Source organism: Callionymus lyra, chromosome 17, assembly GCF_982586985.1.
Source record: "Callionymus lyra chromosome 17, fCalLyr1.hap1.1, whole genome shotgun sequence".
Lineage (NCBI taxonomy): Eukaryota > Metazoa > Chordata > Actinopteri > Syngnathiformes > Callionymidae > Callionymus > Callionymus lyra.
In genome coordinates this window covers 21,391,569-21,405,741 of record NC_141834.1, presented here as the reverse complement: position 1 = coordinate 21,405,741, position 14,173 = coordinate 21,391,569, and the positions used below count along the sequence as shown (strand labels likewise).

The 14,173-nt window shown below is 37.2% G+C and overlaps 1 protein-coding gene across 1 annotated transcript; it reads right to left on the bottom strand.

Moving 5' to 3' along the window:
* Positions 1 to 3,027: 3,027 nt before the first annotated feature.
* slc6a19b (solute carrier family 6 member 19b) lies at positions 3,028 to 13,845 on the bottom strand. Its single transcript, XM_087812392.1, has 12 exons — positions 13,647 to 13,845; positions 12,567 to 12,707; positions 11,001 to 11,138; positions 10,767 to 10,948; positions 10,601 to 10,711; positions 10,409 to 10,521; positions 10,219 to 10,347; positions 8,688 to 8,844; positions 8,423 to 8,627; positions 8,209 to 8,368; positions 7,991 to 8,153; positions 3,028 to 3,204 (listed from the first exon to the last, which is right to left on the bottom strand). The coding sequence occupies exons 1-12, from the start codon at positions 13,843 to 13,845 to the stop codon at positions 3,028 to 3,030; spliced, it is 1,875 nt and encodes a 624-aa protein (XP_087668518.1).
* Between the last annotated feature and the right edge of the window lie 328 nt (positions 13,846 to 14,173).

The window sequence follows — 14,173 nt, the reverse complement described above, 5'->3', positions numbered from 1 at the left end:
GTTCTGGTGGAAGATCGAGTCCAAGGATTTGGGTTATTGTCTCAATAAGTCTCAAAGTAATTCAGATTTAGACTCAATCTTCAGGTAAATTTGTTGAGATTACTTCCTGTAAGCTTTTATTTTGTAGTGTAACTTCCTTTTTTCTATCCAGAAAACCAATCCAAGAGTTTGTGAAAGGGCTTAATTTTGAGATAACTTCCTTTTCGTGTCGAGTTACTTCCCGTTGTTATTTTCCAAAAACATTTATAAAAGTTTAATTTTGAGGTAATTACCTGTAAGATTTTATTTCTCGTTTAACTTCCTGTTTTTAATCTGATTTTGTTTTTCAGAAGAGCTTTTCCAAGAGCTTCATGTTGAGTTAACTTCCATCTTTTTGTCGTATTGTGTCCTGGTTTTATCAAAAACATTTGAATAGGTTTATATTGAGATCACTTCCTGTAAGCTTTTATTTTGTCGTCTCACTTCCTGTTATATTTTTTTATCTTATTTTCCTGAGATTTTTGCCTGAACACATGGCAGGAATGTTGCAGGAAATCAATTGACATTATTTAAATATAAACTGAAGCTAAATAGTACTTTACACAGGAATTGATATGTTGAAATATTAAGTATATTTTTATATAATGAAATAAATGAAGTATTTGTTAACAGCACATTTTCATCAATGTCAAATATGTAAAATTATCCTAGAAAACATAGATTTATATCATAAAATTAACATTTTTATTGAGGTGTAGATGACAAATGTACATATTAAAAAAAAACAACAAAACTTTTTGACTAAAATACAATTTTCTAGAGCGACCTTCATGTTTAAACAACTCTATTTCCTCAATTATTTGATGTTGAATCTACTGTGTTTTTCTATCAGTACCATTTGTTCTGGGTATTTAAACAAGTTCTACTCCGAGTGTCACTGAGTTCCCTCCAGGCTCCACCATCACCTGCTCACACGTCAACAACCTGCCGAGGACTCGAACCCTCGACCCTTCCACACGTCACCTGTGGTTCGATGCTGGTCTCTGCTCTGGCGTCCGTCCCTCCACGATGTCTCGCGCTCCATAAATCCTACATCTGGATGTTCCTGAGAGGTCAGACGCTCGGCTGCATATTGTCACGGCGCTCAGGTGTTGAATGAAAGTGCCAGAAAAGCAGAACCGGCACCAGAACAACAAAAGCCGCCAGAGTGTTCCACGGCACGTGAGCGAGGGAGGGACAATATCCTCGTCCACTCACGCCACAAAAAGACACACACTGATGGACATTTACGCATGTGTGTGTGTGTGTGTGTGTGTGTGTGTGTGTGTGTATGTGTGTGTGTGTGTGTGTGTGTGTGTGTGTGTGTGTGTGTGTGTGTGTGTAGTAACAAGTATATATGTGTAGTATTGTCCAGTACATGACTCCGGTGTTGTGATAGTGTAGTAACAAGTATATATGTGTAGTATTGTCCAGTACTTGACTCTGGTGTTGTGATAGTGTAGTAACAAGTATATATGTGTAGTATTGTCCAGTACATGACTCCGGTGTTGTGATAGTGTAGTAACAAGTATATATGTGTAGTATTGTCCAGTACTTGACTCTGGCGTTGTGATAGTGTAGTAACAAGTATATATGTGTAGTATTGTCCAGTACTTGACTCTGGTGTTGTGATAGTGTAGTAACAAGTATATATGTGTAGTATTGTCCAGTACTTGACTCTGGTGTTGTGATAGTGTAGTAACAAGTATATATGTGTAGTATTGTCCAGTACTTGACTCTGGTGTTGTGATAGTGTAGTAACAAGTATATATGTGTAGTATTGTCCAGTACATGACTCCGGTGTTGTGATAGTGTAGTAACAAGTATATATGTGTAGTATTGTCCAGTACTTGACTCTGGTGTTGTGATAGTGTAGTAACAAGTATATATGTGTAGTATTGTCCAGTACTTGACTCTGGTGTTGTGATAGTGTAGTAACAAGTATATATGTGTAGTATTGTCCAGTACTTGACTCTGGTGTTGTGATAGTGTAGTAACAAGTATATATGTGTAGTATTGTCCAGTACTTGACTCTGGTGTTGAGATAGCGTAGTAACAAGAATATATGTGTAGTATTGTCCAGTACTTGACTCTGGTGTTGAGATAGTGTAGTAACAAGTATATAAAAAGACACACACTGATGGACATTTAAGTATATGTGTGTGTGAGTGTGTGTGTGTGTGTGTTTGTGTGTGTGTGTGTTTGTGTGTAAGGACACAGACAAGTGTTACTTAATAGTAATGATAACAATGTTTCCTAGAGAAAAAAGTAAAGCTGAGAAATATACATTAAAGTAAATCTATAATAAATAGTAAATGGATATAAAACATTTTGTTTTTCATGAATAATCCTCACAAATATTCAAATCAAACATGAGGCAAATCCTTCGAGCACTCTGGTTTCCTCCCACAGTACGTATCAAAATACACAGGTCAGTTGTTGACGCTCAACTGTCTGTAGTTGTGTAGTTTTTGGAGTAAAAATCTGATTTAATGATGAAAAGGTTTTTCTCTTAAAGAGACAGATATGAGTCTAAAGAGACGTTTATTAACGTCTGTACAAGAGAGCAGTGATGAAGCCTTTTGTGACCTTTAATCAGATTTTTATTTCAAACCAAATACAAAAGTACATAAACATCACATAACAGCTTTTTTTAAACCCATGTATAAACACATCCTTTTTCAAGTTAAATCATTAAACAAACTCAACTTAACTTAAACTTAAAAAAGCTTTTTTCTTCCCCCGATATAATATAAACAGATTTTCATTCATTCCCTCTTTCTTTGTACCAAATAATTTAAAATATATACATGAAATTGTTGATATGAAATCTTTTTAAAAACGTTTGTGGCAGCAACATGTTCCATGATCAGACCCATAGTGCACTGCAACAGTTGCTATTGTGTTTCTGATCAAACACGGTGTTTTTGATTGACGTGTTTTTGACTTTATTTCCTGTTCAAATACTAGAAATACATGGAAGTTAAGTTTTGATCAGTAGCATGATCTTCAAGGATGTTGGTGATCCTCGATGGTTTTGCTCTGCACTGGTGATCCTCGTCTGCCTCTCACACACTTAAACAAGGCCACGGCTGGAATGGCCAGACTAGGGATTCCTGCCAAGATGAAGATGATGACGCTGATCCAGGCCGGATACAACTTCTCCTCCAGGACTGGGAACATTTCCTGGAGAGACAGAGAGAACGTTATCTTCAGGCTTAGTCTTGAACAAGAGATGTTCACGTGCAACCGTGAACTGACAGGGTTAGGGTTAGATCTGGAGACCTGATTGTTAGATTTAGAGACTTGATTGTTAGATTTAGAGACTCGACTGATAGATTTAGAGACTTGATTGTTAGATTAAGAGACTTGATTGATAGATTTAGAGACTTGATTGATAGATTTAGAGACTTGATTGCTAGATGTAGAGACTTGATTGTTAGATTTAGAGACTTGTTTGTTAGATTTAGAGACTTGATTGCTAGATTTAGAGACTTGATTGCTAGATTTAGAGACTTGATGGTTAGATTTAGAGACCTGATTGTTAGATTTAGAGACTTGATTGCTAGATTTAGAGACCTGATTGTTAGATTTAGAGACTTGATTGCTAGATTTAGAGACTTGATGGTTAGATTTAGAGACCTGATTGTTAGATTTAGAGACTTGATTGCTAGATTTAGAGACTTGATTGTTAGATTTAGAGACTTGATTGATAGATTTAGAGACTTGATGGTTAGATCTGGAGACCTGATTGTTAGATTTAGAGACTTGATTGTTAGATGTAGACTTGATAGTTAGATTTAGAGACTTGATTGTTAGATTTAGAGACTTGATTGTTAGATTTAGAGACTTGATTGCTAGATTTAGAGACTTCATTGCTAGATTTAGAGACTTGATGGTTAGATTTAGAGACCTGATTGTTAGATTTAGAGACTTGATTGCTAGATTTAGAGACTTGATTGTTAGATTTAGAGACTTGATTGATAGATTTAGAGACTTGATTGATAGATTTAGAGACTTGATTGCTAGATGTAGAGACTTGATTGTTAGATTTAGAGACTTGATTGTTAGATTTAGAGACTTGATTGTTAGATTTAGAGACTTGATGGTTAGATCTGGAGACCTGATTGTTAGATTTAGAGACTTGATTGTTAGATTTAGAGACTTGATTGCTAGATTTAGAGACTTGATTGCTAGATTTAGAGACTTGATGGTTAGATTTAGAGACCTGATTGTTAGATTTAGAGACTTGATTGCTAGATTTAGAGACTTGATTGTTAGATTAAGAGACTTGATTGATAGATTTAGAGACTTGATTGTTAGATTAAGAGACTTGATTGATAGATTTAGAGACTTGATTGCTAGATTTAAAGACTTGATTGCTAGATGTAGAGAATTGATTGTTAGATTTAGAGACTTGATTGTTAGATTTAGATACTTGATTGTTAGATTTAGAGACTTGATTGCTAGATTTAGAGACTTGATTGCTAGATTTAGAGAATTGATTTTTAGATTTAGAGACTTGATTGTTAGATTTAGATACTTGATTGTTAGAGTTAGAGACTTGATTGTTAGATTTAGAGACTTGATTGATATATTTAGAGACTTGATGGTTAGATCTGGAGACCTGATTGTTAGATTTAGATACTTGATTGTTAGATTTAGAGACTTGATTGCTAGATTTAGAGACTTGATTGCTAGATTTAGAGACTTGATGGTTAGATTTAGAGACTTGATTGTTAGATTTAGAGACTCGATTGCAAGATTTAGAGACTTGATTGTTAGATTTAGAGACTTGATTGCTAGATTTAGAGACTTGATGGTTAGATCTGGAGACCTGATTGTTAGATTTAGAGACTTGATTGTTAGATGTAGACTTGATAGTTAGATTTAGAGACTTGATTGTTAGATTTAGAGACTTGATTGTTAGATTTAGAGACTTGATTGCTAGATTTAGAGACTTGATTGCTAGATTTAGAGACTTGATGGTTCGATTTAGAGACCTGATTGTTAGATTTAGAGACTTGATTGCTAGATTTAGAGACTTGATTGTTAGATTAAGAGACTTGATTGATAGATTTAGAGACTTGATTGTTAGATTTAGAGACTTGATTGATAGATTTAGAGACTTGATGGTTAGATTAAGAGACTTGATTGATAGATTTAGAGACTTGATTGCTAGATGTAGAGACTTGATTGATAGATTTAGAGACTTGATTGTTAGATTTAGAGACTTGATTGCTAGATTTAGAGACTTGATGGTTAGATCTGGAGACCTGATTGTTAGATTTAGAGACTTGATTGTTAGATTTAGAGACTTGATTGTTAGATTTAGAGACTTGTTTGTTAGATTTAGAGACTTGATTGCTAGATTTAGAGACTTGATTGCTAGATTTAGAGACTTGATGGTTAGATTTAGAGACCTGATTGTTAGATTTAGAGACTTGATTGCTAGATTTAGAGACCTGATTGTTAGATTTAGAGACTTGATTGCTAGATTTAGAGACTTGATGGTTAGATTTAGAGACCTGATTGTTAGATTTAGAGACTTGATTGCTAGATTTAGAGACTTGATTGTTAGATTTAGAGACTTGATTGATAGATTTAGAGACTTGATGGTTAGATCTGGAGACCTGATTGTTAGATTTAGAGACTTGATTGTTAGATGTAGACTTGATAGTTAGATTTAGAGACTTGATTGTTAGATTTAGAGACTTGATTGTTAGATTTAGAGACTTGATTGCTAGATTTAGAGACTTCATTGCTAGATTTAGAGACTTGATGGTTAGATTTAGAGACCTGATTGTTAGATTTAGAGACTTGATTGCTAGATTTAGAGACTTGATTGTTAGATTTAGAGACTTGATTGATAGATTTAGAGACTTGATTGATAGATTTAGAGACTTGATTGCTAGATGTAGAGACTTGATTGTTAGATTTAGAGACTTGATTGTTAGATTTAGAGACTTGATTGTTAGATTTAGAGACTTGATGGTTAGATCTGGAGACCTGATTGTTAGATTTAGAGACTTGATTGTTAGATTTAGAGACTTGATTGCTAGATTTAGAGACTTGATTGCTAGATTTAGAGACTTGATGGTTAGATTTAGAGACCTGATTGTTAGATTTAGAGACTTGATTGCTAGATTTAGAGACTTGATTGTTAGATTAAGAGACTTGATTGATAGATTTAGAGACTTGATTGTTAGATTAAGAGACTTGATTGATAGATTTAGAGACTTGATTGCTAGATTTAAAGACTTGATTGCTAGATGTAGAGAATTGATTGTTAGATTTAGAGACTTGATTGTTAGATTTAGATACTTGATTGTTAGATTTAGAGACTTGATTGCTAGATTTAGAGACTTGATTGCTAGATTTAGAGAATTGATTTTTAGATTTAGAGACTTGATTGTTAGATTTAGATACTTGATTGTTAGAGTTAGAGACTTGATTGTTAGATTTAGAGACTTGATTGATATATTTAGAGACTTGATGGTTAGATCTGGAGACCTGATTGTTAGATTTAGATACTTGATTGTTAGATTTAGAGACTTGATTGCTAGATTTAGAGACTTGATTGCTAGATTTAGAGACTTGATGGTTAGATTTAGAGACTTGATTGTTAGATTTAGAGACTCGATTGCAAGATTTAGAGACTTGATTGTTAGATTTAGAGACTTGATTGCTAGATTTAGAGACTTGATGGTTAGATCTGGAGACCTGATTGTTAGATTTAGAGACTTGATTGTTAGATGTAGACTTGATAGTTAGATTTAGAGACTTGATTGTTAGATTTAGAGACTTGATTGTTAGATTTAGAGACTTGATTGCTAGATTTAGAGACTTGATTGCTAGATTTAGAGACTTGATGGTTCGATTTAGAGACCTGATTGTTAGATTTAGAGACTTGATTGCTAGATTTAGAGACTTGATTGTTAGATTAAGAGACTTGATTGATAGATTTAGAGACTTGATTGTTAGATTTAGAGACTTGATTGATAGATTTAGAGACTTGATGGTTAGATTAAGAGACTTGATTGATAGATTTAGAGACTTGATTGCTAGATGTAGAGACTTGATTGATAGATTTAGAGACTTGATTGTTAGATTTAGAGACTTGATTGCTAGATTTAGAGACTTGATGGTTAGATCTGGAGACCTGATTGTTAGATTTAGAGACTTGATTGTTAGATTTAGAGACTTGATTGTTAGATTTAGAGACTTGATTGTTAGATTTAGTGACTTGATTGTTAGATTTAGAGACTTGATTGTTAGATGTAGACTTGATAGTTAGATTTAGAGACTTGATTGTTAGATGTAGACTTGTTGGTTAGATTTAGAGACTTGATTGTTAGATTTAGAGACTTGATTGTTAGATTTAGAGACTTGATTGCTAGATTTAGAGACTTGATTGCTAGATTTAGAGACTTGATGGTTAGATTTAGAGACCTGATTGTTAGATTTCGAGACTTGATTGCTAGATTTAGAGACTTGATTGTTAGATTTAGAGACTTGATTGTTAGATTTAGAGACTTGATTGTTAGATTTAGAGACTTGATTGTTAGATTTAGAGACTTGATTGCTAGATTTAGAGACTTGATTGCTAGATTTAGAGACTTGATTGCTAGATTTAGAGACTTGATTGTTAGATTTAGAGACTTGATTGCTAGATTTAGAGACTTGATTGTTAGATTTAGAGACTTGATTGCTAGATTTAGAGACTTGATGGTTAGATTTAGAGACCTGATTGTTAGATTTAGAGACTTGATTGCTAGATTTAGAGACTTGATTGTTAGATTTAGAGACTTGATTGTTTTCTCGACAAATAATTCCTGCTGTCATTCTATTCTGTCCCCTCCCACTCCCCTCTGTTCTTGGGGAGAGTCTGAAGAAAGGGCTTTGAACTTTTGAATTCAAAAAGAAGCTCAAACCGTTCACGCAAGAACACCGGAAAAAATTTCTGACGCACCGACTCGAGGTCCCACGTCTTGTAGAGGAGCTTCTCGGAGACCTTGGTGACGAAGTAGAAGACCAGGATCAGTAACATGATGAGCGGGCTGACGATCCTCCAGGTGATCTGCCAGAAGATGTTGGGCTTGTGTCCGATCATGAACTTGATGTCGTCGTTGAACCTGCGCGTGAAGAAGGTCAACAAAAGTTCACGGTCGACTTCCTGTTCGTCCGTACCTGTCGATCCCGTATATGTAGACCACCGAGAACATCTCGCAGAAGGCCACCACCAGCAGAGGGATGGACCCGCCGTAGATGTCGAACAAGGAGAGCCAGTAGTTCCCCGAGCCTTGGATGAAGATCAGACCCACCAGGCAGCAGAAGAGGCAGATCAGACCTGAGAGCCAGACTGTTAGCAACAGGAACGTTCCCCTCGTATCTCTGGACGCACCTGTGACCACCTCCTTGGGCCATGTTTTAGGGAAGATCTTGAGATCCTGCAGCGGGACCATCACTCCCTCGATGTTCCCGAACATGGAGGACAGGCCGAGGCAGAAGAGCATGATGAAGAACAGGATCGCCCACACGGGTCCGGCCGGCATCTTGGTGATGGCTTCGGTGAAGACGATGAAAGCCAAACCGGTTCCTTCAACACCCTTGAGGTCAAATGAAAACGTGTGTTTGTTTGTAGAGAAGGTCAGGTGTCTCGAGCCTACCTCGCTGAGAAAGGTGTCCAGATCACAGGTCATCAGATCCAGACCCTGGATCGTCTCAGGACTTGTTGTGTTCAGGTAACCCAGGACTTGCTCGTAGTTGCCTTCAGTGATGTTGCCATCAGGGAGTTCAAAGGTGTTCAACAGAGTCAGGATGTTTCTGGAAGTTGAAGCACAACAGAGTATTAGATCCGTGTCCGAGTCGGAGATCATGGTTGTTCTCAGGAAAACGTTTAAACGTCTTTAATGGTCAAGGAAGAGCTGAGCCAAAAGGTCAAGCTTTTGATTTACCGGTCAGTCTACGTTCCTACTCTCACCTAGTGACCAGAAGACCAAGATGACTGAAGTGTTTTTGGCGAAGAAAATACTTCCTGTTGTTTTTTTTTATTATTTAAAGAGTAGGTCAATCTGCTGGAGGGTCTAAAGATAGTGGAATGTCAAAATAATGGCTATGCATAGGAAAAAGGATGTTTTTTTGGATTAAAAATGTGTACGAAAAGTTGTTTTGGAAAGAAAAAGATAGAATGTGCAGAAAAGTTCAATGTTTTGCAGGAGAGATAACAAATGATGCTGCTTTGTTAACAAAGAGCTGAGCCAAAGGGTAAAGCTCTTGAATACTGGTCGGTCTACGTTTTCTACTCACACCTAGAGACCAGTAGACTTGACAGCACTAGTTGTGCTATTGTCATATCTTGGCCACGAGAAAAACTCCTGTCCTTTCTAAAGTTGCATCTTAGAAAGCAGGAACATCTGCTGGAGGGTCTAAAGCTAGTGGAAGGTCAAAATTCAAAGTTAAATCATTTTCTAATCACACTCATGACGACTAATGGTTCGGATTCTTTTTCAGAGTAATCTGTTCTTTTTGGAGATAAAGGCAAAAATGTTACCCCGTCTCACCTTTCTTTGTCCCAAAAAAAACAAACAAAAAAAATACTTACAATACTCCGAGAAGTAGTGGATTAGAAAATGAGTAAATTTGTATTTATGTGTGAACTATTCCTTTAAGGCGTGGTCAGACCAAAGGGGACTTGGAAACATTTATTTTTCTACTCTTACTCGAGTGTTTTTTGTCAACTTCCTGTTGTTTCTCAAGTTGCATCTTTAAAGTGGTTCAACATTGTGGAGGGTCTAAAGATAGTGGAAGGTCAAAATGGCAGCTATGCATTAGAGAAAGGAAGGAGTAAAAGAAAAGTCTATAGATAATAGAGTAAGAAAAAAGTTGTTGGCAGGAAAAAGCATGAATGTCTGGACAAGGTTTCAGAAAATACTAAATATTTTCTCGGGAGAGTAATTCAGAAAGAGCTGAGCCAGAAAGCAAAGCTCTTGATTTGAGGGTCAAAGATGTAACGCGTTTAGACCGAAGGTGCCTTTACTGCGACGCAAAGACTTCCTGTTGTTGCTCAAGTTGCATCTAAAAAGAAGGTCTATCTAGTGGAGGGTCTAAAGCTAGTGGAAGGTCAAAATATCAACTGAAAGTATTAGGAAAGGTTCTATAAACAATATAGTAAAAACAATGAAGTAAATAAGTGAGTACCCTGCCAGGCAGTTGTCGTATCTCTCTGTGGCCCTGAAGCCGATGATGGAGTAGATGACGGTGGCGGCGTAGACCGAGGTGAAGCCGTTGATGACGGAGATGATGACGGCGTCCTGCTCGCAGTTGTTGCTGAGACACAGAACCGGCGTGAGACGGAGACGAGAATCGGACACGAAAGTTCCGAACTCACTGCACTGAGTTGTAGCTGGAGAAGGAGATGAGGCCACCGAACGCCAGCGAGAAGGAGTAGAAGACCTGAGCGCCCGCGTCCAGCCACGTGTCAGCCTTGGCCAACTCTGTCAACTTTTAAAACAATCATCTCTTCTTATGAAAGTAGTTTTAACTCTACAGTCGCTTTCATCACTAAACCTGTGGAGCTTACGTCAGGTGTGAAGAGGAACTTGATTCCACTGAGAGAGCCCTTCAAGGTCAGTCCTCTGACCAGGAAGATGGTCAAGACCAGGTAGGGAAGAGTTGAAGTCACGTAGACCGCCTTGAAGAAAGAAGCATGATCTGAGATGTTTCCTCCACACGTGCTCCAGACTCACCTTCCCGGTGGTCTCGATGCCTCGGATGACGCAGACGTAGAGCAGGGACCAGGCGCAGACGTGGCACACCAGGACCCACCACTGGAGACCGCCGGCGTCCTCGATGCTGGGAGTCGTGTTGAGGGTCTCTCGGTACCAGAAGTAGTCGACCGGTGAGCTCCTCTCGCACTCGGACACCAGCCCTGGAGACACACCAGCTCAGCCCTCCATCTGTGGCGCTTACGGTCGTGGTACCTGTCAGGTTGGCGTTCAGGGGACACTGGCTCCAGGGAAGAGGCTCCTGGAAGGAGTTGAAGAAGTACCAGAGGATCCACGCGATGATGGTGTTGTAGTAGAGGCTGATGGTGAGGGACACGCACATGGACGCCACACCTGCAGGACATGAACATGTTAAGGTGGCGTGTGGATCACAGGTGTCTTTTTTGACGCCTCAAACTTTTGAGGTCCTCCAGGTCCTAGAACTGACCTGAGGGAGGCCTGTGATGCAACCCTAGAAGAAGCTTTTATTCCTGGACTTTATTATGAAATCAAGAAAGTAGTTTTAATGTTTAAATATGAGTCAAATAACTGTCATTGGTTCCACAGGTTTGTATTTTTTAAGAATCTGTCGATACATACTGTACGTACCACGATACAGCATCAATGATATACTGTGATATATAGTGATACTGTGGTAGCAAGGATATATGTGTAGTATTGTGGAGTACTTGACTCTGGTGTTGTGATAGTGTAGTAACAAGTATATATGTGTAGTATTGTCCAGTACTTGACTCTGGTGTTGTGATAGCGTAGTAACAAGGATATATGTGTAGTATTGTCGAGTACTTGACTCTGGTGTTGTGATAGTGTAGTAACAAGGATATATGTGTAGTATTGTCGAGTACTTGACTCTGGTGTTGTGATAGTGTAGTAACAAGTATATATGTGTAGTATTGTCGAGTACTTGACTCTGGTGTTGTGATAGTGTAGTAACAAGTATATATGTGTAGTATTGTGGAGTACTTGACTCTGGTGTTTTGATGGTGTAGTAACAAGTATATATGTGTAGTATTGTCCAGTACTTGACTCTGGTGTTTTGATGGTGTAGTAACAAGTATTTATGTGTAGAATTGTTGAGAACTTGACTCTGGTGTTGTGATAGTGTAGTAACAAGTATATATGTGTAGTATTGTCGAGTACTTGACTCTGGTGTTTTGATGGTGTAGTAACAAGTATTTATGTGTAGAATTGTTGAGTACTTGACTTTGGTGTTGTGATAGTGTAGTAACAAGTATATATGTGTAGTATTGTCCAGTACTTGACTCTGGTGTTGTAGTATTAACAGACCACATGACTCTTGATGAAGTTGTAACTGCTTTCATTTGTTTTCAAACCAAAATATGTCCAAACATCAGCTTTAAAAGCTTCTGGACTCACTGTATCCTCTCGTCCTCAGTCATCGCCAAGATCTTATTGTTCATTTAGCTTCGAGGAAGTTCATGACTGCTGCCATCTAGCGGCCTGAAGTTTAATTGCGACACAAAAATAAATAAACGCAGTGAATATTTTCATGTTAATAGTAAAAAAAAGATACAGATCGTGAAAAAACCTGATATTAAAGGGCATCAATATATTTTTTAAATTTGAAATATTGAATTTTTTATTATATACACACTTTTTTGGTACATAAACAATAATTTCTATATTTTTCATTTAAATTGATGGACACTACGGTGGTTCAACAGTATAGAAGACAATAGTTTTGAATCTTTGAGTGAAGGAGATTTTGAAATGATTGACAGATCTGTTCACGCCACTCACCAATGCCGGTCAAGTAGGGATTAATGGACCCCCACAGGCCCAGACCCCCTCGTCGCAGACGCTGCCCGATGGCGAACTCCAGGTGCAGCAGAGGAACTCCCTCCAGCACCAGCAGGATGAGGAACGGAATCATAAACGCTCCTGAGACAGAAGATCCAGTGAATCATTGCTGACACTTGTGACTTCAGATTCTTTCTCACACATCTTCGTTCGACACAAATGGATCAATAAAGTCTCTTATCTTTATGTACTTTTCATGATGTTCGCTTGTAAAATGTTCACTTGGAACTCTATGGACTGTTGGAACTTTATAGACCATCAAGAAATGTTAACTTGTTTTTAATTCAATCTTTAAAGTCAATGACGAATACATTTAAAAGTTTATTTTCTTTTATGATATTCAATTGTTTCTATATTTAAGAGCTTATTTTCTTTTTATTCATTTATTTAATTTACTTATTTCTACATTTAAAAGTTCAATTTGTATTTCTACATTTAATTATTTTGTTTTATAATAATTTCTATATTGAAAAAAATAACCTGTTTCAATTCAATCATTGAATTCAATAATTATTATATTTTTCCTTTTTTCTTTTCAATAATTAAATTGTGTGTTATGTTCTCTATTTTTTAAGGTTGATTTTTTTTTTTTTTTTTAGCATAGCCTCTTATGAAACTGTTGGTATTATAGTACATTTAATATTACATTTAAAAGGCTACATAGTAAAAAATATTGAATTAATATCTAGATTATTAGAATATGAAACTATATGTGTAAAATAAAAGATTTGTAAAAAAAATATTCAACTTAAAAAACTAACAAAACTAAACAAAAAACGAATTTAACTCACTATTAATATCAATTAATGATTTAATTGAAACAAATTTAAACATATACATGATTTTTTTTCTTCTTTATTTTCTTAAATCAATGCCTATCGTTTGAATAATAAAAAAGAAAGGCTTTCAACATCTGAACTTAATCAACTGTACCTCCATTACTGATCTTTCTTAAGACTTATAAACGTCGGATTCCTTCACATAATCAAAGACTCTCGACGTGGTCTTGGCTGGACTCACCTCCTCCATGACTCTGACACAGGTACGGGAACCTCCAGACGTTGCCGAGGCCGACGCAGAAGCCCACGCACGTCAGCATGTACTGGGCCTTGTTGTCCCACTTGGGTCGGTCCCCGGCCTCCTCCACCTCCAGCTTCTCCAGCTGCTGGTGCGACGGGATCCTGGCGTCCAGGCCCGGGTTGGGGAGCTTTAGCTTCATGGCTTCTGTGGCTGAAGACGGTGAGATGCTGCGCTCGCTGCTTCAGTTATAGATTGACTGAAGCTGCCGCGTCAGCAGCATCCCAGTGGCACAATAGTTAAATATTCTTATCTGATGACAAGGTTCAAAGTGGTATGAATCACTGCACCATAAATACATTTTATAGTATTTCCTTAAACTGTAGAGGAAGTCAAGAGCATCAGGGTTGATAAGTACATTTCCTGGACAGAGATACTAAGATGAAAATTAAACTTTTATATCTACACAAGTTATACAAAAAAACATATTGTTGATGATAAGGTTCCAGGGTTGAGTCAGTACTTGGGTG